Source organism: Nicotiana tabacum, chromosome 21, assembly GCF_000715075.1.
Source record: "Nicotiana tabacum cultivar K326 chromosome 21, ASM71507v2, whole genome shotgun sequence".
Taxonomy (NCBI): Eukaryota; Viridiplantae; Streptophyta; class Magnoliopsida; order Solanales; family Solanaceae; genus Nicotiana; species Nicotiana tabacum.
Window position 1 is genome coordinate 100,681,054 of NC_134100.1, and position 22,631 is coordinate 100,703,684.

At 36.5% G+C, this 22,631-nt stretch overlaps 1 protein-coding gene across 3 annotated transcripts; it reads right to left on the minus strand.

Annotated features, from left to right (window-relative positions):
* Positions 1–466: 466 nt before the first annotated feature.
* On the minus strand, positions 467–4,783 carry LOC142175476 (putative protein phosphatase 2C 27). Of its 3 annotated transcripts, none has more exons than XM_075242312.1 (5): positions 4,193–4,321; positions 3,317–3,400; positions 2,734–2,931; positions 1,485–1,696; positions 467–1,337 (listed from the first exon to the last, which is right to left on the minus strand). In XM_075242312.1, the coding sequence occupies exons 3-5, from the start codon at positions 2,929–2,931 to the stop codon at positions 779–781; spliced, it is 969 nt and encodes a 322-aa protein (XP_075098413.1). In that variant the 5' UTR covers positions 3,317–3,400; positions 4,193–4,321; the 3' UTR covers positions 467–778. The 3 variants fall into 3 exon arrangements, with proteins under 3 accessions (XP_075098413.1, XP_075098414.1, XP_075098412.1); XM_075242313.1 differs by lacking the exon at positions 4,193–4,321 and adding an exon at positions 3,517–4,145; XM_075242311.1 differs by lacking the exon at positions 3,317–3,400 and having other exon boundaries at positions 4,193–4,783.
* Between the last annotated feature and the right edge of the window lie 17,848 nt (positions 4,784–22,631).

Here is a 22,631-nt window from a genome sequence, read left to right on the forward strand (position 1 = left end):
CTTTTTACTACTGCCGGGATTTCGCTTTCTTTGAGTCGAGGGTCTATCACAAACAACCTCTCTACCTTCACAAGGTAAGGGTAAGGCCTGCTTGCACCTTACTCGCACAGTTCCCTCTTCAGACCCCACTTGTGGAATTACACTGAGATTATTGTTGGTGTTGTAAAAAGAAAAAGGAGGTGTTCTCTGCATGTGGAATATGGTTGAGGAAATGATAAAAACTTTGTTTTTGCTTCAATCATATGGCTGTGTACGACTTATATAAAGCATCCAAGTATGCATGTTGATTATGTTTCCTTTTATTTTTCATATATAATCTGGTGTTTCCAAGGCTTCCTTTGAAACTTTAGACATAAATAGAGAGGTTTGATTGTAGAAGAAAGCTGCTAAATTGATCGAGCAATATGAGTAAAAGCAAGAGCGTTTAAAGCATAATTGTTTCAAATTTCATCTAAGCTTTTTGAGATTTAAGCAAAGAAAATTTATTACTCATTGATAAATCTAATGTTTATGTTACCATAAAATTGAAGTTCAGATATGTGCCCTTTAGTGTAAAGGGAGCATACAATGGAAGAATGATATATTTACAAAAATTTTGGTTCCTTGGCTTGCTCATTTCTCCCTCAAGCATTTATTCCATCTGCTTGAATTCTAAATTGGAGCATTAAAAGGTAGAACATATCCTACCTCTTAGGAATTTACAATGTACTCCAGAAGAATGTAGTAAGTGGCATTATACACTTCCTAATGCCAAAAGTGGTAATTGCAAGCGACAGCTCTACCCGTCGAGCAAAGATCTCAGGTTCTGAAGTCCTTCTGCAGATATACACTTCCTAATTCTTGATCTTTGGAATACTATAGGTGGTGGTGGTTCAGAGTGAAAACATACCATGACTACTGTTAAGTTGTCGATAGCACCACGTTTATTGGCCTCGTCCACGATTTCCTTGCAGCATAATTTTACGTTGTTATGTTCTTGCAGTCTCCGTCGGGCAAAATCCACTGCATTTTGGCTTCTGAAAACATCCCATATTCCATCACTACCGATGATTAGGAACTCGTCCTCCTTTGTTAATGTAAGCAGCTTTAGTTCGGGTTCAGCACTCAACGGCCCGCTCTTTTCGACTTCTTTCAGTCCCTTAATGTGCCAGTCACCCAATGCCCGGGTCACGCCTAACTGTCCGTTCAAATAGCCATCATCGACAAATCCACCCAATGACTCGACACGTGTTCTTTCACTGACACAACAAGGTCTGTGATCCTTTGACATTTCTATAGCCAATCCACCTCGAGAGAGTACTGCTCGACAATCGCCAGCATTTGCCACGAGTAATGATCTGTCCATCAGATTTTAGTACAGAAAGATAGAAACTAATATTAGACACAGATCTCCAATGTAGCCTATAAATAAGAAGACAGGATAAAAGGAAAACAGTGAAAAGAAAACGAAAAAGAATATAAGATGAATGCATAGGAATGGTTACCTTCCAAATATCATAGCAGTGAGTGCAGTCGTGCCCGAGGACAAGGCAGAATCAACGGAGCATGACTTGGCAAAAGCAGCATCTGTCTCCAAAAAGGATTTACTGACCACTTTTTCGAGTTTCAAAGGAAAATCTGCATCCTCAACAATGATTCTTGGTAAGAAGTCACGTACAAAGATTGCTGCTCCCTTCCCACCATGGCCATCAAAGACCTGTCACTAAAACCATTTACATCAGTGGTCGGAGAATATCAGATACTAGATATGCTAAGAATTTGTAAAAAACTCGGCTTATTATCTCTTTCCAATTCTTCTCCACTCCTCTGATGGAAATCCTATTTTATATGAAAGTGATGAGTGATTCTTAATAAATAACTAGTAAAATATTTAGACATTATATTTGGTCCTAAATAGGAAACTAATAAGATAAGCTACTTATACGCTGCAGGTCCAAGTGTGAACTCCTATGCCACATAGGCAACGATGCGCTTCAGCAGGTACATTTTCCAAGAGTAGTAACAACTAACAAGTACAAACAACAATGTGTCATGGTGTTACTGATTCCGCAGTGTTTTTAGTTGGACTAACATTTCTGATCATTATGCTATCTCTGCATTTAAGTAGAGTGGTCTCTTTGGCTCTTTTATGGTGCAAAGCAGTGTCATGATCTGATAAGCACGACAAGAGAGCTCTAATTCATCAGTTGCCACCTACAGTTTTTATACATTTGTTAAGACAGTTAATAACTAATCCTGTACCATTTTGCAATAGCACAAGGCCAGCACCATGAAATCCGCCAGCAGCGTACTTCATCTCACAACCCTGAGGAACACAGGGCACTCCTTTGTAGTTTTGCTTCTAATGTTCTTCTTTCTGCCATTTTCTGTTTTTTATTGAAATTGTACACACATGGGTATGAATGTGAGAGTATGTGTATATTTTTGAATTGTATATCAAGTTTTCAAAGAGATTACGTATCCAGCTTCTGTATTGCACTCTTTTTCCTTCTTTAGTACCAAAGGCCCCTCACTCTCTTTTAGTTTGAGGCAGCTGGAATACTTCATAAAGTTTTTAATATCTAGAAAAGACCTAAAAGAATGGCTCTAACACTGTCATAAATATACAACCTTCCCTACATCAATACCTAAAGTAAATCTTATAGTAAGGAAAGATACAAATGCACCTACTAGTAAAATGAGTAAATAGTCAAGGATGGATATCGTGATGTCAAATGAGTTTAAAGAACTTACTCCATAAAAAGAGATAGCCTCTTCCTCACCAAGAATACTATGACCAAAATTCTTAGCCAAGTCCGCAATACAGATGTGAGTATCTTCCATATCAAGACGGCCTCCAATATCCGACCACTCCCCAGACCTAAGAGTTGGGAGGAATTTATTGAAGAGTACTATCTCTGCAATAGTTGTATCCTCGGAAATACTTTCCATCTAGAGAACAAAGGGAAGAGAAAAGGAAAAAAAAATCAGTTATAACGCAATGAAGAAGTTTATAGCCATGCCACAATCAGCTTAGATGTTGTACTGTTCAAGTGAGCTTTCTATTTAGACACGAAACGTAATAGAATTAGTTTAGGAAACAATACAGAAGAACCATAGGGACATGAAATGTGTGATACTACTCAAAGAAACACAAGATGAATGCAAGTTATTGTAACGATTTGCTACCTTATCCCAAAAACTCCAACGATTTACTATGGCATACATAGCAAAAAAAACAGGATTCTACAAATGTACCATCAGTCAAATTAGTTTCCAAAAGACAAAGATTTCCATATATAACCAAGAATATCCATTTATCAATAACTTTTTCTACCTGAAAGATCGATTAGCACTGTACAACAGATGAAAAAGATCTCCAAATCCATCTAATACCGGAGCCTCTCCGACGAATCCCACACTTAACAAGAAGAAGAAAGGATCCCAAGATATGCAAATCACAAAAGATAAACACCCATAATTAATAAATAGACCATCTAACAAAAGAGAGTGAGAAAACCAACAACAACAACGTACCCAGTGTAATCCCACGTTGTGGGAGTCTGGAGAGGCTAAAGGGTACGCAGAACTTACCCCTACCTTGTGGAGGTAGAAAAGCTATTTTCGAAAGACCCTCGGCTCAAGAAAACAATTCTCAACGGGTTTGAACAGGAGAACAATAATAAGAAGGTCATGTCGGAAATACTAAAGATAAGAACATTAACAACAAAAAACAAAGCATTGATATAGCCAAGCAACCGGTAGAGAGTGAGAAAACCAAAAAAAAAAAAGATGATTACTAAGATAGCAACCAGTAGAGAAGGATGACAACCCCAAGCAACCAAAATACCAAACCATAATTGACAGCAACCCAATTATTTTTTCTTCAAAGTACATCTCCAATAATTACTACACCATAAAAGGGGAAAAAAATCAAATCTTTGCAACTTGCTAGATTATTGAACAATCCCAAATTGACCAAATTCATTATACAAAAAAAGCAACAGCTCTCAACATCCATTTGCAAACCAAAGAACAACTCTAAAGTATAACTACAACAACAGCTACACCTCAATCTCAAATTATCCATATAAGTGGAGATTAATGCATAAGTAGACCAGAAAACAAAATTATATAATATTGAAAAAATTCCAAAGCTACAAAATTTACAAGATCAATAATGGTAGTAATAATTAAAGAAAGAGATCCTTACTGGGAAAGAGTTTCTGATCACAGAAAGGCTAGAAGATGTGTTTTTTTCACAATTCTCTTTTTGGGTATTCCCCAATTCACCTTCCACTTGTAAAGATCCAATCTTTACATTATCATCAGTCTTTGAAATGTCCAAATTCTCCATTTCCTCACTCACTTCCTCTGACTCTTGTACACACATTTCTTTTTTATCAGTTTTAGCAAATAAAAATATACCCAAAATGGTTTTTTTTTTGGGAGAATCAAATTGGAATTTTTTTCACTTTATTTTCTGCAAGTTGAAAACTTTGTGAAGCGGAGAATATACATATCAAGAATTGGAAATTGAGGAGAAGATTCTTGGAATATGTGATGTGATGATAATTAATCTCAAGATTATATATATACTGTTTAATGCAAAATATAGTAATAATATAGAAGAGAGACAAATGGAAACTTGAGTTTTCCAGATTTTTTCTAAGAAAAAGTGTAGTTATAGCTGTATTATTACTGTGAAAGCAATGAAACAGAAGGGGCTTTTCCCTTTTTGTTTTTGGAGGTTTTTAGGTGTAGATCTTTTTATTTCTCTTTTAATATTTGTTGGTTTGTACCTACTTTATAGGAAACTTTGGGGGTACTAGTGGCTTCTTTTCCTGTTAATTTAATTAGGTATTGTCAAACCTAGGAAAGAAATAAAAAGGAAAAAGAAATATTATTTTGTATTTTATCTATATATACAGTCAAATCTCTTTATAACAATATTGTTTGTTTCGATATTTTTTGCTGCTATAGTGAAGTGTTGTTATAGAGAATATATATTATAACATAACATGAAAAAATTAATTTAAAAAAAAACCTAATCGTTATAGTAAAGTGTTGTTATAAAAGAGAAGTCTGACTGTATCATTATTCATTCAATATATTTTTAGTACTTCAAAATATGTGTTAGGTTTTTAGTGTTGATTTTTTTTTAAAATGAGAGATGAATTCAGAAGCTTTTGACTAAAATGCTGAAGTTGAGCAAATTAATTTTCAAAAAGGAAAAAGATATTCTGAAAGTAAAGGAGTTCTTACATTTTACAATGAAAATGAATAATCAATTTTTAAGAAAGATTAAATCTATCGCAACAATTGGAGGTTTTAATTATTTTTGGCCCAGAACAAAATATATTAAGGGAAACCATGTTGACAACATAAGCTTAGTAGACTCCAAAACAAAATTATGTTATTGTACATATATGATTATATAGTAAATAATTGATCAAAAGCATTTTTTCAATTGGACACAAGTAAATAATATATTACCGTATGTACATATTATTACACTATTTGATACTATTATTCTTATCATAACTCCTTAAACTTGATTATGTTGTAATTTACAATATTTTTTTGATTTTCATCTATTGTACGGTATTCGTTTTGAAGTCTTGACAATTCAAATTTACGAAGCAATAATTATAAAATGATGACTCAGGAAGCGATGATAAAAAATGAAATATAACAAAAACACACCATATATAGATGGAGGAAGGAGGAAAAGGTCAAAATATCATAAGTTCTCTAGGAAAATAACAAAACACATAATTAAATATTTTTATTTGTTTGTAAATTAATGCACGTCAAGAAATGAAAGAGAAATAAAAAGTACTCCTAGAAAATATAAGAAATAAAAGTTGGTAAAAGAAGAGGAATGGGATAATATACCTAACTAAATGATACGTGTCTGCTATGAAACACGTGGTAAATGAGATCCATTAAAACTTTTGGCTTTTTTATTAAGTTTCAACCTATAACCTATTATTATTAAAGCCTGAACAATTAATTAATTCCACAATTATCTCCACATAATAAACGTGTACCATAGTACTTCGTGGGAGTTGAACTCAGCTAACATATCTTTTGTTAAAAAAACCAAAAAAACAAAAGAGGAAATCAAAAAATGTTAAAAATATATTATATTATGTATGTTTATTTAGTACTCCGTTGTGAATAATCTTTCTGAAAAAGTTTATTCATATGAGACTCCGCCGTAAATATGTTTATCTATTTAGTACTCTATTGAAAATAAGCCTCCTGGAGAAGTTTATCATTTTGGTACTACGTTATGGATAAACATTACCTCTGGTAGAAGATTATCTATATCTGGTACAGTAGCAGCTTACACAACAACTTACAATAGCAGCTTACACAGCAGCTTGCAGTAGCAGTAAGGGTGGCAAGTGGGCCGGTCCGGGACTGCGGGCCAAACGTGCCAGGACCGTTTGGCCCGGTTTTAGTGGGCTTGGGCCGGTCTCGTGGACCGGTCCCATGATTTGGGCCCGCCAGGTTCTGGACCATTTAGCCCGCCAGGGACCGGCCCGGGACCGGACCGGTCCCTTAGCGGAAAAATATAGCCGTTGGGCTGTCAAAATAACCGTTGGCTATTTATAAAATAGCCATTTAACCCCCCAACTTTGTTTTAATCCCAAACTTTTTATAATTACACTTTTTCCCTATTTTCAACTATAAATACCCCATCATTCTTTCATTTTTTCTTACAAAATCATCAATCTATCACAATCTCTCTCTAATTTTCTTCTATAATTGCTACTATTGCTTACTTTATTGTTACAATTTGTGAAACAATTGTGAAGTTGGTGAATAGAAATCTTCAACGATAATCAATTTTCAACAAGTTGTTCGTCAATTCGGTAAACTCGTTCTAACTCTTAAGTTTTAATATTATAATTTTGTTTGTTTTATTTATTTTCTATTACTTTATTAATTAAGATGGCTTCCTTAAAAAAAAAATTTGGTAAAAATAAGGGAAAATCCAAGAGTGACGAATCTAATGATCAATTTGTTCCTCTTCCACTGCCCCGGGCTCCCCGAACCAAACTCCATATACGTCCTACACCTGCTATTCTTGATAGCGATAATAGTTTATTACAATTTACTGAAAGTCAATTTTGCCATAATATTAGAGCTGGTGAACAATTAGACCATGAATTAATGAATGCTCTTTATTCTAATCCAACTATTGATGAAAATGATGCCGAGTAAATAGATTTTGATGAAACTCAACCGGATGATAATACACCAACTAGTCCTGCTCCTGATGTTAACCCAACTAGTAAAAACCATGCTAATCCAAATGATGCCCCATTTGATACTCATGTTACTACCCCTACTTTTTCTAGACAACCTAGCAAACGGACAGAAACATCTCCCGTTTGGCCATTTTTTACTCAACTAATTCCAGAAAATAAGGCTAAGTGTAAAACTTGTGGCACAGAGTTAGTTTTTAAATATTTTGAAGCGTGGGGGGGAGGGGGGGGGAGGGGGACGGAAACTTTGGCTAGACACATAAAGAGATACCATGTAACTTGTATGAACAAAAATTAGTATGTATTATGTAACTTATATTTTGGCACATCTTGATTAGTTTCTTTTTCTTCTCAATGGTGGTATTAGCACCTTGTTGTGCTCATTCCATAGGGGGATGAAGACTAAGAAAGATATTGCCATATTTTTTAATGCTATAATAAAATTACAAGGCATATCTCTTTACAATATTTTTGTCTTTAGACTTAGATATTATTTTTAACATCCTTTTGTCTTTAGACTAATATATATACTATACTATACTATATATACATCTATATATAGCTTATCGAATATAGCTTATTACTTATATATATATATATATATATATATACTATATATACATCTTATATACTATATATATTCGATATTAAATATTGAATACTAAAATTTAGGTCACAATTCTATAATAAAATTTACAAAGCATTGTCTTAGATATTATTTTTAAACATCCTTTTGTCTCTAATATCTATTTAATTTATTTATTTTTTAAATATGTTGGGCCCACTTAGCCCACATAGCCCGTTTAGCCCGGGACCAAACGGTCCCGGTCCCGGACCGGTCCCTACAAAAAGCCCGTTTGGCCCGTTTAAGCCCGGAACCGGCCCACTTGCCAGCTTTAAGTAGCAGCTTCCTTTCTTCTATAAATAGAGGAGTTTTCAGTTCATTATGTACAGAAGTTTGAAGTATGAATAATATATTAGTTCCTCTCTATACTTGTCTTTACTTTATAGTCTTTATTTTATAACACGTTATCAGCACGAGACTCTGTCATCTCGAGCAAATACTTTGAAAGTATCAGAGGTACGAACTTTTTTTTTCTAAATAATGTCAAATCTTTCTAAAATTAAATTTGTAGCGCTGGATATATCGGGCAAAAATTACATGTCTTGGGTGCTTGATGCTGAAATTCATTTTGATGCGATGAGTCTGGCAGACACCATCAAGGACAAAAATCAAGTATCAAACCAAGATCATGCCAAAGTAATGATATTCCTACGTCATCACCTTGATGAAGGCTTGAAAATAGAATATCTCACTATTAAAGATCCAGTCATACTGTGGAATAATTTGAAAGATAGATATGACCACCTAAAGATGGTCGTTCTTCCACAAGCACGTTATGATTGGACTCATCTAAGGTTACAAGATTTTAAATCTATCAGTGAGTATAATTCTGCTATGTTCAGAATTATTTTCCAATTGAAACTATGTGGTGATAATATAACTGATCATGATATGTTTGAGAAAACTTTCACCACTTTTCATGCCTCAAATATGCTCATGCAGCAGCAATATCGAGAGATGGGATTCAAAAAGTATTATGAACTTATCTCATATCTTCTTGTAGCCGAGCAACATAATGGGCTATTAATGAAAAATTATGAAAGCCGATCTACTGGTTCTTGTTCATTCCCTAAAGTGAATGAGATGAACTTCCACCAAGCTAAGCGTGGAAGAGGACATGGCCCCAGTCGTGGTCAGGGAAGAAACTCTAATCATGGTAATAATAATGCACCAATGAACCCTTCTCACCACCAGCAGTGGAAAAGGAAGGAACAAAAGCATGAAGCGGTACAAGTAGCAAAGCCAGAAAATACATGCTATAGATGTGGAGGAAAAGGGTACTGGTCACGTACCTGTCGTACGCCAAAGCACCTGATTGAGCTTTATCAAACCTCCCTGAAGGAGACAGAAAAATGCTGAAGCAAATTTTATTTATGAAGATAATTTAGACTTCATGCATTTGGATGTAACTGATTACTTTACACTCCCGGAAGGAGAAACAAGTCATGTATCGGTGATGAATCTCTAAAGATGTAAAATTTAATTTTTGTTGTTTGTAGTAGATAGTATGGTTATGTAATTGTTGTACATAAATAAAAGTTATGCTTTGATAATGATGTTTACTATCATATTTATTTTGTTTATGTCATTTTGAAGAATATGGATAATCCTCAAATTATGTTTGGATCAAAGACCAATCATGAAGATATTTGTGTTATCGATAGTGGAACAACTCATACCATATTCAAAGATCAGAAATACTTTTCTTATTTGCATAAGGAAAAAGCAAATGTTTCAACAATTTCTGGTAATATAAGTTTAATTGAAGGCTCCGGAAGAGCCACTATATTTCTGCCTAAGGGAACGAAACTTATAATAGACAATGCATTATTCTCCTCCAATTTTTGAAGAAACTTGTTGAGTTTTATAAATATCCGCCGAAATGGGTATCATGTTGAGACGATAGATGAAATGAATATGGAATATCTTTGTATTACAAAGAATAGTTCTAGCGAGAAGTGCATTGTAGAAAAGTTATCAACTTTATCTTCTGGCTTATACTATTCAAAGATTAGTACAGTTGAAGCACACTCTATCGTAAACTAGAAGTTTACTGATTCAAATATTTTCGTATTTTGGCATGGCCATTTGGGCCATTCTGGATCAATAATGATGAGACGAATTACTGAAATTTTGAGTGGACATCCATTAAAGAACCTGAAGATTCTTACAAATAATGAATTTTCTTGTGATGCTTGTTATCAAGGCAAAATGATCACTAGACCATCACCAATGAAGGTTGGCATTGAATTCCTTGCCTTTTTAGAACGTATACATGGGGATATATATGGACCTATTCACCCATCAAGTGGGCTGTTTAGATATTTTATGGTCCTAATAGATATATCTTTAAGATGGTCTCATGTGAGCCTACTATCATCTCGCAACCTGGTGTTTGCAAAGCTATTAGCCCAAATAATTCGATTAAGGGCACAATTCCCATATTATTCCATAAAGGCTATCCGCCTTGATAATGCTGGAGAATTTTCATCTCAAGCTTTTGATGATTATTGTCCATCAGTTGGGATAAAAGTTGAACATCATGTAGCTTATGTTCATACTCAAAATGGCCTTGCAAAGTCATTTATTAAACGCCTGCAATTGATAGCAAGACCGCTACTTATGAAAACAAAATTGTCTACTACTGTTTGGGGCCATGCTATCTTGCATGCAACATCACTTATCCGTCTCAGACCGACACATTATAATAAATATTTTCCGTCACAATTAGTTTTTAGTCATGAACCAGATATTGCCTATCTATGAATTTTTGGATGTGTTGTATATGTGTCAGTAGCATCACTACAACGCAGTAAGATAGGCCCACAGAGAAGGTTAGGAATATATATTGGGTTTGAATCACCCTCTATTATTCGCTATCTTGAACCATTGACAAGAGATTTATTTACTACTCGATTTGCAGATTGTCGGTTTGATGAAACAAATTTTCCAAAATTAGGGGGAGAGATAAAGGAAATCAAAAGATAAATTGTGTGAAAAGTTTCATCGTTATCTCATTTTGATCCACGTACCTCCTATATGTAATCAGGAGGTCCAGAAGATCATCCATTTACAAAATATAGAAAATCAAATGCCATACACATTTACTGATTTGAATAGGATAACCAAGTCATATATCCCTACAGAGAATGTGCCTATTCGAATTGATGTCCCAGCATGACCATCTACTAGCATGATATCTAGTGAACCTAAAGCACGCCTGAAGCGTGGTAGGCCTTTGGGTTCTAAGGATCGAAATCCTCGACAAAGAAAATCGGCAAATGATAATGATACTATGAAGGGATCTCCTAAATAGACCCAAGATCTAATTAGTTCTGAGATTCCTGAAGAAATCAATGAACCCAAGACTCAAGTGAGAGGGGAACTTTTAATAAATTCTACTGGTGATGGGATTAATTTAAATCGATCTGAAATAGTGGTGGATAATATTTTGGCATATAATGTTGTACTTAACATTATGGAAGATAGTGAGTATTTTGAACCCGATCTGTCAAAGAATGTAGAAAAAGATCTGACTGGCCAAAATGGCGAGGGGCAATTCAATCAGAATTGAACGCACTTGCTAAAAGAGGGGCTTTTGGACCAGTAGTCCAAACACCTGCTGGTATAAAATCAGTTGGTCATAAATGGGTTTTTGTGCGAAAAAGGAATGACAAAAATGAAGTTGAAAGATACAAGGCTCGCCTTGTCGTACAAGGATTCTCACAACGACCTGGAGTCGATTATGAAGAAATATGTTCACCTGTTATGGATGACATACCATTTCGATATCTCATCAGTTTAGCCTTACGTGAAAGGCTTGAAATACATCTAACGGATGTGGTTACAGCTTATCTGTACGGATCACCTGATAATGAAATTTATACAAAAATCCCTGAAGGATTTAAAATGCCTGAAGCATATTCAAAATCTCGGAAAATGTACTCAATCAGATTATAAAGATCTTTGTACGGTTTAAAGCAATATGGGCGCATATAGTATAATCGCCTCAGTAAATATTTGCTGAAAGAGGGTTACATAAATTATGTTATTTGTCCATGTATTTTTTTTTAAAAAGAAAATGGCATCCGAATTTGTTATACTTTCTTTTTATGTTGATGACATGAATCTTGTTGGAGCTCCAAAAGGCAATTGGATATCTTAAGAAATAATTTGAGACGAAAGATCTTAGAGAGACAAAACTTTGTCTTGGTGTGCAAATTGAATATTTAGCAGACGAGATCTTTATCCATCAATCTGCCTATACACCAATGGTTGTTCGATCACTTGAAGTGAATAAGGACACATTCCGACCTCTAGAAGAGGAAGAGGAACTCCTTGGTCCTGAAACACCATATCTCAGTGAAATTGGTGCACTTATGTATCTTGCTAATGCTACAAGGCCTGACATAGCATTTTCTGTTAATTTACTAGCAAGATATAACTCTTCTCCTACAAAGAGACATTGAAATGAAATTAAGCATATTTTGCGATATTTAAAGGGAACTCTTGATATGGGTTTGTTTTATGCTAACAAAGGTAGTGCAGATCTTATTGGTTATGCAGATGCAGGTTATTTATCTGATCCCCATAAAGCTCTATCTCAAACCGGGTATGTGTTTACATGTGGAGTTACTGTCATATCATGGCTCTCCACAAAGCAATCTATTGTTGCTACTTCTTCAAATCATGCTGAGATAACAATTATTCATGAAGCAAGTAGGGAATGCGTATGGTTGAGATCAGTTATTCATTTTATTAAAGAAAAATGCGGTTTGAAATGTAATTTGAAATGTGATAAAAGATCCACAATTTTATACGAAGACAATGTTGCATGCATAGCCCAATTGAAGGGAGGATTTATAAAAAGGAGATAGAACGAAGCACATTTCACCAAAATTATTCTACACACACGATCTTCAGAAAAATAGTGACATTGATGTGCAACAAATCCGTTCAAGTGACAATCCGATAGATTTATTCACTAAGTCTTTGCCAACTTCAACTTTTGAGAAGATGGTATACAAGATTAGAATGTGGAGCCTCAAATATTTGAAATAAAGTTTTCATGAGGGGGAGTAAAATACGCGATGTACTATTTTATTTTTCCTTACTAAGGTTTTTCCCACGAGGTTTTTCTTATGAGGTTTTTAATGAGGCAGCTAGCAATGCGTATTACTAAACATGTGTACTCTTTTTCCTTCACCAGGATATTTTTCCAACGGATGTTTTCCTAGTAAGGTTTTAATGAGGCACATTATCTTTTAATGAACATCCAAGGGGGAGTGTTATAAATATATTATATTATGGATGTTCATTTACTACTCCGTTGTAAATAAACTTCCTGAAGAAGCTTTATCCATATAAGACTCCGTCGTAAATATGTTTATCTATTTTGTACTCTATTGGAAATAAGCCTCCTGAAGAAGCTTATCATTTTGGTACTCCGTTATGGATAAATATTATCCCCGGTAAAAGATTAATTATATCTGGTACAGTAGCAACTTACAAGTAACTTACAAGTAGCTTGCAATAGCAGCTTACACAACAGTTTGCAGTAGCAGCTTACACAACATCTTCCTTTATTCGATAAATAGAGGAGTTTTCACTTCATTATATACAAAAGTTTGAAGTTTGAATTATATATCAGTTTCTCTATACTTGACTTTACTTTAAAGTCTTTATTTTATAATAAAAATGTTCTTTTTATTAGTTTTTTGGAAGGGGGGCAAGGAAGAGCTATGAAAAATCAAATTTATATAAAAATGTAATTATTGTACCACTCCTCTTAATATGTCTGTTTTTGGACGATTATATTGTTAGAGCCCGTTTGGACATAAGAAATTTTTCCCCTTTTTCCAAAAAAAAAATTACTTTTTTTCTAAATCAACATTTTTTTCATAAAATTTTTAATTTTCACTTGAAGATGCATTTTGGAAATTTTCGAAAATTTGAAAAACTCCAAAAAGTTATTTTTCAAAATTTTCACTCAAATCACTCACAAAACTTCAAAAATAACCCAAAATTATATTCATGTCCAAACACAACTCTAAATTTTAAATACTATTTTTCACTTGAAAAATTTTTCCCCCTATTTTGAAATTTTACAATTCTTATGTCCAAGCGCCCACTTACTATATGAGTTAATTTTCGAGGTCAAATTAGGTTTTGAGTCAATGTTCATGTTTTCTCACTCGTGTTTTATATATTTTCATATATGATTTTTTCATCTTTCGGTTTATAGGTTCGAAATTTTACAAGTTCCAAAGTTATGAGTTCGGAGGTTTATGTGTTTGGAAGTTTACGGGTCAAAATTTTGCGGTTTCAGAAGTTTATGAAATTTGTGGGTTCGAAAGGTTGTTGGTTCGAAAGTTTATGACTTCATGTTTATTGTATCTAAATTATTTATCAATACTCTTGAGAAATTATTTTTCTTAATTTGCGGACCAAACACCGGAAAATGAATAAAATTACTACTTGTTTTTCAAGAAAATATTTTCTTGAAAAATATTTTCCACGGAAAACATTTTTCGTTATACCAAACACACCCTAAGTGTAATAGTTATATAATTGTCGCTTTATATGGATCTTTACATGATCATTACCAGTACTTGAACAATTTTTTGATTGAGTTAAATTCATGTATTCATTTTCTCGCACTCTTTTCTTTTATCATGAAATAACAACTTATTAATCTAATAAAGAATAATATAAACGTTGGATAGCTGGTATGTATACACACACATCAACAGTTGCCTTAAGTTGTAAGGAAAGGAGATAGCGATTACTTAATTTTATTTTATTTTTGATTTGAAATATGTTTTTTTTTGTTGCCAATATTTGAAATATGACATTGAGGAAGATATTGACTTTATTTTTTGTTTTGTCTTGCTTCCTTTTATGGTTTTGACATAAACTGTCGTAAGTGATTGTCATCATATATGAACATTTTTTCAATTGAAAAAAGAAGAAGAATTAATTAGAATTTGTTAAGAAAGCAACATCTAAACCCTTTATTTTTTCTAAGGTTTAAATTTATGCAAAAACATTAACCTTTCTCCAACAAGGAAAAGAAATTCTCGTCAAAATTCTATTATCTAGTTGGATACCTTTAGACTGAATTATTGAATGTATTTGTTAAAGGGTGTAAAGTGCATAATGTTATAGGAAAAAATGGACGTATTTAATTAAGTAAATATACGAGTGTTTTTTGTAATTTACCAAAAATGAAAACGAAATAGTAGTTGTAGACAAGTAGTGTTGCCCTTATTAAAAGTCATGATGATTAAATTAAGAGTCAAAATTTGCTAATTAGTTATTCCAATATAATTGTCAGTGTGAAAGCAATGGAAATGATGTAACATAAGATTTTCTCCATTATTGCTATGGGAAATTATTGGGCCACGAATTCGGGAAGGGATGTAATTAGCCATTTTATTTGTGTGAAATGGAAAGACATGCCAATAAGCGTTAGTTATGGAGCGGTAATTATTCATTCATTCTTAACTATATATTTTAGATTCGAGCTCTGAATATAAAGTTAAGTTTATTAGAGAGTGTTTTATATTATTTGAAATTTTTGGAACGATTTCGAATTTAATCGGGCCTCAATATAAATACGGAACACAACATGAGAAACAAAAAGAAATGGAAGAGACAAGATACTTATTCTTTTTTTCTTTTCTTTTGATGATGAAAGAACATGACATAAGATTTTTTTTTTTTTTGGGAACCAAAAAGGAAAAGATAGCGAGACATTTTGGTATTCTAATTTTGAAAAGATAAAAGAAATAAAAGGAAATGCTTTCATGTTAGATGGTCCAAATAACAAAGCCGAAAAGAAAGAAGTTGATTCCTTTTACTCACTCCATTTCAAAAGAATGGTTTTATTATCATATGAGGAATCAAAGTAAATATTCTTTAATTGCGTTTAAAAATATGTACACATCTTTTAAAGTACTCAAATTTAATGTTTGACTTTTCGGCGCGAATTTAAATTTAGTCGGATCCCAATATGAATACCGAACACCAAATAAAAACCCAAAGAAAAATAATCTAAATATTCAATATTTTTTTATCTTAAATAAAAAATAAACAACAATAACATAACCAGTATAATCTCACAAGTATCTTATCTTAATATACACCAAAAATTATTTGTGAGGCTTTCATGCGTCGAACCGAAGATAAAATGAGAAAATGTCATTTGAGATGATTTGACATATCCTATGCCGACCTACAAATGTATTATTCCATATGTGTGAAACTATAGTGAGTGAAAGTATTAAAAGAGAACGAGATAGATTTAAAATCATATAGACAGAAGTTGTCTTAATAGAATGTATAATTTCTTGAAACACAGATTTAGTTAAAGATAAGGCATAATAAAAAAAGATCCATATAAGTTATATCTACTAGTTGAGAATTATGTTTTAGCCTTGTAAGTTGTTTTTGAACCTGTTTACCCGAAAAATGGATAGAGTTGAATTTATACGTAATTCCGAAGATATGTGGTGCAACTTAATACAAAATGCAAGGATAAATAAAATATGAATATAGATTGGAGAGAATGTAATCTAGACAAGGCAATCAAGAACAGTAAACCTTAGGATTTAACAAATAGAATCAATCTAAGAAACTGGAATAGTCACTCTTTCTTGTAGAGGAATATAATACTTTCATTATAATGTAAATCTCAGAAAAAATATGTGCCTTACAGAAATGATAACCAAGCCCTATTATAGTGGAGGGATTCGGCTCCAAGCATAATAAAATAAAAATTCAGTGGGAGCCCCATGATAAGTCAGCTTTTCCATAATTTCTGCAAAGATTCCCTCTAGTGGGATTGCAACGGCTTTTGTCTGCGAGCTCGATCTTGCTTAGGAGCTTGATTTCGGCTCGAACTTGTGATCTTGATTCGAGCCCGATCCTGGTTCGAGCCCTCGAATTGATTCCAGGTCAATGTTGGTTGGTCTTTGGATTATCAGCACGATAGGTCTACCCGCGTCATGGTTTGATTCTTGTTCGAGTTTGATTATGATATTGATCTCGACACGGACCGGCCTCCCCGAGTTTGAGGTTAGTTCGTGCCCCCTTCGGGATCTTACTTTGATATATCACCCTTCGAACCATATCGGACATGCCAAGACTGAAATCTATTTCGTCCCCTCATTTCTCAGAAAGAATATGGCGAGAAACGATATGATTTTCAACAGCTCGATCAGATTATATCTTGTCGTTTCCATCGGGTTCGACCATGACGCATATGGTAGTTGTCCCGTCGGTTTAGTCTTTCGAGGCATTTAATGCATGTCAGGCGGTGGTCGGCCACTGCTGATACTGAACCGCCATCATTTGAACCTATAAATAACCCTTACCTTTATCTTTTACCATTTTAACATCTTCTATCTTCCAAAATTTCCCAAGTTCTTCTTTGTACTCTCCAACTTACCAGCAAAGCTGTGATTTCTTTCCGAAAGAACCCTTCTTCAATTCTACCAAATCTCTATCACTTTCTTCTACTCTTTACTTTTGAATTCAAAAATGGTAAAAACATCGCAAACCATTCCTCAGAAAGAGAAGGCTTCATCTTCACAGTGTGTCGCCGATGAGGCACCGGCAGAACCACGGCCTGAGGAATGTGTCCCCGGGGCATGCGTCCTTACTTCATATTTTAAGGTTGATAAAGGTTCATCGGTCCCCGGTCGGTGTGAGCCGGTATCGAGGTACATGTGTTCGATAACCGAGAAGCACCTCGATCTATTAAAGAAGGATTGCAATTGGGGTGAAAAAGAAGTAATAATACCTACCCCTGACGAAGATATCACTTCTTACGTGAAAGGGTTTTTGAACGTATATACATACCCTTTCATTTTAGGTCCCCTCGATCCTGTCGTTATTGACTTCTATCGACAACATCAGGTAACCTTAGGCCAGGTCCATCCTTCTTTATGGCGGATCATTATCCTGATCTGATATTTCGTGAGAAAAATCGAGGGGATGTCGTTCACCCTCGATCATCTTATCCGGTTGTACCGTCCCCGACTTTTTCGGGGAGGGTTAATAAAACTCCAGCGTCGGGCTACCAAGGCTCTATTCTCGAGTATTGACGAGACCGGGGTTGGATGAGCAGGTTCGTTCGAATAAGGACTTCGGACCTGATCCCGACTAAAAAGATGCCCTTTCCCGAGGAGTGGAATATGAAACGTAAGTATGATCTTGTTGTTGCTTCTATTTTGTTCTTTCATTCATTTATTTTCTTATCGACACTCCTCTTTTTGTGATGTAGTGGTTCCCTGGATGCCCGGAGCGGTTCCCGATCTCAAGAATTGGGTACGGGCTCTTGTTTCGACCTCCACATACACCAAGCGCTCATGGCGTGATTTGTCAAAGGGTCGGTGGGAGGCTAAAAATCACGGTAAGCTCATTTCTCGGACTCTGACGATCCGAATGAGGCGTTTCTCAAAATATTTTTTATAAGGTTTCCCATATGCAGGTTCGGGTAAAGACGCGGTCTTGAGGCCTCTATCCAATGAGGAGGATGTTTCGACCTCTGTCCCAAAGCCGGTGAAGGAAAACAAAAGGAAGAGAGCCTCATTTCTCGAATATTCAAAACCGAAGAAAAGGACGGCTCGTAAGCCGAACAAGAATGTCATTCCTTTGACTGTGGAATCCGTTTTGCGTCTAAGGGATGAAGATGAAGAAGAAGAAGAAGAAGAGGACAATGAGTCTGCGCTGGCGGTCCGAACAATGAGAGTCGCCGATGTTTCATCACCGGCTGGATTGATAATGCTCTATGGGGCTCCGCCTCGAACTGAAGATATACCGGAGAAAGATTCAGGTAGAGTCCTCAAACTATCAAATGTCGAAGACGCCTCTCATCGGAGTCAACCGGCAGGGGTTACAATCGAAGAGCCCCTCGAACCCCTCCGAGCCGAGGGGAACGCTCCAAGCGAGTCACTTGCGGCAGCAGCGATCGAGGATTCGCCTACCTTTCCCGCTTTTTCCGCAGGGGTGATTCGGGAAGCTCAAGCTCTGGGAGCCCTCGATCTAGACAGGCCTTACGATGAAGAAGATCCATTTCGTGACCTGTTTACCGGTATCGAGGACGTTGCCGGTGTCGATGATGAGTCGGATCTTTTTCACGGATTGCGGCAAGCTTTGAATCAGGTGAGTCTTTAAAAATCTTTTTGTTTGTACTGCCTTTATGTTCGTTTTTCGTTAACTTCGCTTCTTGTTTCTTTGTAGGCTGCGGCAGTCCATCGAGAACAATGTTCTCGTTCCTAGAATGAGCTGCATCGATACGCGGCCAACCTACACCGCGCTACTGACAAGAGGAATTCCCTTAGACTTTCCTTAGGGCAGAGAGAGGAGGAAATAAAAGACCTTCGAGTTGAACTGGCCAAGGCTTATCGAGATCAGGATGATTTGTCTGAGTAGGTAATGATTCTTTTGAAAACCTATGGGTTTGATACCGAAACGATAGCTAACATTTCGGTCTCACAGCTGTAGCAAAAAATTGAGATGATAGGGAAGCTTCGCGAGGAGGTCGATGTGATAAGGATGGAATCCTTGCGGTGGAAAGAAGTTATGGACCTCTTTGCTGCAGAAAAAGAGACTGCTCGAGCCCAGTTATCGTCGTCTGAAACCCAACTTCAGAAAATGAAGGAAAAAGGCCTGGTTCAAGCAAGAAGAATTGAGGAGCTTGAGGCTCGGTTGGCCTCTGTACTCGCCAAGGCCGAATCCGATGCTGAAAAGGCAAAGGCCGATGCGGATGCGCTCGTGGCCATCTATCGGGTCGATGCTGAAGCTGCCCAAGTCCATGCAAGAGAGGCAGCCGAATCCGCCGATGCTCGAGCGCATTGGGTCGCCGAACTTGCTAAGTGCCGATCCAGAAGGGAAACTCTCGAGGAGATTCATGCTCGCGGCTTCGATCTCGCTGAAGAGATAAAAAGGGCAAAAGAATTCGAAGCTGATGCTGAAGCTCTGGTTTCTGATGGTGATGACGACGACGATGGGAGCAAGAGCGGATCCGAAAATGGGGGGAACCTGATAAAGAAGAGACTGCTCCCAGTCGAGAAATTTAGTTCTTAGTTTTTACGTTGTAATCACCCATGCAGATAAATTTGTGTATAGGCTTATCTCCCCTTTCGCCGACTTACTTCTGTTTTTGTTTCCTGTTTTGCGAGGACTTTATTCGCCTTATGAATGTTTCCACAATGTTTTAAACCACTTAATCAAATTTGGACCTCGTAGTCTCTGCAACCGAGAGAGTGTTTACTCAAACTTGGGGCAATGTAGCCCTTTAGGCTTATTTGTTGTCAATGATTCGATCTTGAATAAATATAGCCCGTGGGCGTGATGGTCGAGCGAGTATTTGCTCGGACTCAAAAGTGTAGCCCGTAGGCTTAGTCGAGTGAATGATTCAAACTCGAATTAATGTAGCCCGTAGGCTTAGTCGAGTGTTTGATTCGAACTCGAATTAATGTAGCCCGTAGGCTTAATGATCGAGTGAGTGTTTGCTCGTACTCAAAATAAAAATAGCCCATAGGCTTGGTCGAGTGAATGATTCGAACTCGAATTAATGTAGCCCGTAGGCTTAATGTTCGAGTGAGTGTTTGCTCGAACTCAAAATAAAAAATAGCCCGTAGGCTTGGTCGAGTGAATGATTCGAACTCGAATTAATGTAGCCCGTAGGCTTAATGGTCGAGTGAGTGTTTGCTCGAACTCAAAATAAAAAATAGCCCGTAGGCTTGGTCGAGTGAATGATTCGAACTCGAATTAATGTAGCCCGTAAGCTTAATGGTCGAGTGAGTGTCTGCTCGAACTCAAAATAAAAAATAGCCTGTAGGATTGGTCGAGTGAATGATTCGAACTCGAATTAATAGAGCCCGTAGGCTTAATGGTCGAGCGAGTGTTTGCTCGAACTCAAAATAAAAAATAGCCCATAGGCTTGGTTGAGTGAATGATTCGAACTCGAATTAATGTAGCCCGTAGGCTTAATGGTCGAGTGAGTGTTTGCTCGAACTCAAAATAAAAAATAGCCCGTAGGCTTGGCCGAGTGAATGATTCGAACTCGAATTAATGTAGTCCGTAGGCTTAATGGCCGAGTGAATGTTTGCTCGAACTCAAAATAAAAAATAGCCCGTAGGCTTGGTCGAGTGAATGATTTGAACTCGAATTAATGTAGCCCGTAGGTTTAATGGTCGAGTGAGTGTTTGCTCGAACTCAAAATAAAAAATAGCCCGTAGGCTTGGTCGAGTGAATGTTTCGAACTTGACTTTATGTAGCCCGTAGGCTTAATGGTCGAATTGTATCTTAATTCTTCGCACGTTATTACACGCCTGGGTTCGGGCCAATCTATATGAGCATGGTTCGCTTCGACCATTTGGTTCTTTACAGTTTTCCTATTGGGACCCTGTTGCTGTGAAATAATTCTCTTGCGGGACCTCGGATATTGTTATAAATGTTGCACGACCAATGGTTGCCTCATTAAAAACCTTGCCGAAAAACCCATTTGGGATAAAACCAGTCTAAGGGAAAAAGAGTGCAACACATGCTTTCTGGCGAGAGATCCGTCCCTTGTTCGGACTTCTGCAGGGGTCAGTTTCGAGATATAAACGAATATGGAAAGGTTGTACCTTAACAGTAGTACCGTTTTAGATGTGATACATTCCAGCTGCTTGATAACTGTTTGCCGTTTATAACGCCGATCCTGTACGACCCCTTTCCGATGTCCTCGAGTACCTGATATGGTCCTTCCCAATTCGGTCCTAGCTTCCCTTCATTCGGATTTCGGGTATTGATGGTAATTTTTCTCAACACTAAGTCCCCAGGCTTGAAATGGCGGAGCTTGGTTCTTCGATTATAATATCTTTCGATTTGCTGCTTTTGGGCGGCCATTCGGACGAGGGAAGCTTCTCGCCTTTCGTCCGATAGTTCGAGGCTTGTATTCATAGCCTCGTTATTTGATTCTTCCATCGCGAATCGAAATCTGGCACTGGGTTCACCAACCTCGACTGGTATCAATGCTTCAGATCCATATACTAAGGAGAACGGGGTCGCCCCCGTACTGGATTTTGACGTTGTCCGATATGCCCAAAGGACTTCAAGCAGGATTTCTCTCCATCTCCCTTTAGCGTCGTTCAACCTCTTCTTTAAGTTTTGAATGACAGTTTTATTTGTTGATTCGGCCTGCCCATTCCCACTGGGGTGGTATGGTGTCGACAGTATCCTTCTTATCTTGTGATCTTCGAGGAATCTTGTTACTTTGCCGCCAACGAATTGTTTTCCATTGTCACATACTATTTCGGCGGGTATCCCGAACCGGTATATGATATGATCCCAAATAAAGTCTATAACTTCCTTCTCTCTTATTTTCTCTAACGCCTGCGCTTCAACCCATTTAGAAAAATAATCAGCCATAAACAAAATGAATTTGGCTTTACCTGGGGTCGATGGTAGAGGGCCGACGATGTCTATTCCCCATTTCATGAATGGCCACTGGGATAGGACCGAGTGGAGTTGTTCTCCGGGCTGGTGAATCATTGGTGCGAACCTTTGACATTTATCACATTTACGAATAAATTCCTTCGTATCTTTGCCCATATCGATCCAATAATACCCTTCTCTGATTATTTTTTAGACTAATGTGTCGGCTCCAGAGCGATTCCCGCAAGTACCCTCATGCACTTCCCGTAGGACGTAATCGACATCCCCCGGACCCAAGCATACCGCCAACGGTCCAT

What these genes read in the sequence shown, in the direction of transcription:
- LOC142175476 (XM_075242311.1), bottom strand. Translation starts at nt 4,372, where the DNA reads ATGTGTGTACAAGAGTCAGAGGAAGTGAGTGAGGAAATGGAGAATTTG. An exon ending in AGGCTATCTCTTTTTATGGA is followed by an intron (nt 1,697 to 2,733) that starts GTAAGTTCTTTA and finishes TTTTAGTGACAG; the next exon opens with GTCTTTGATGGCCATGGTGG. An exon ending in ACTGCTATGATATTTGGAAG is followed by an intron (nt 1,338 to 1,484) that starts GTAACCATTCCT and finishes TCTGATGGACAG; the next exon opens with ATCATTACTCGTGGCAAATG.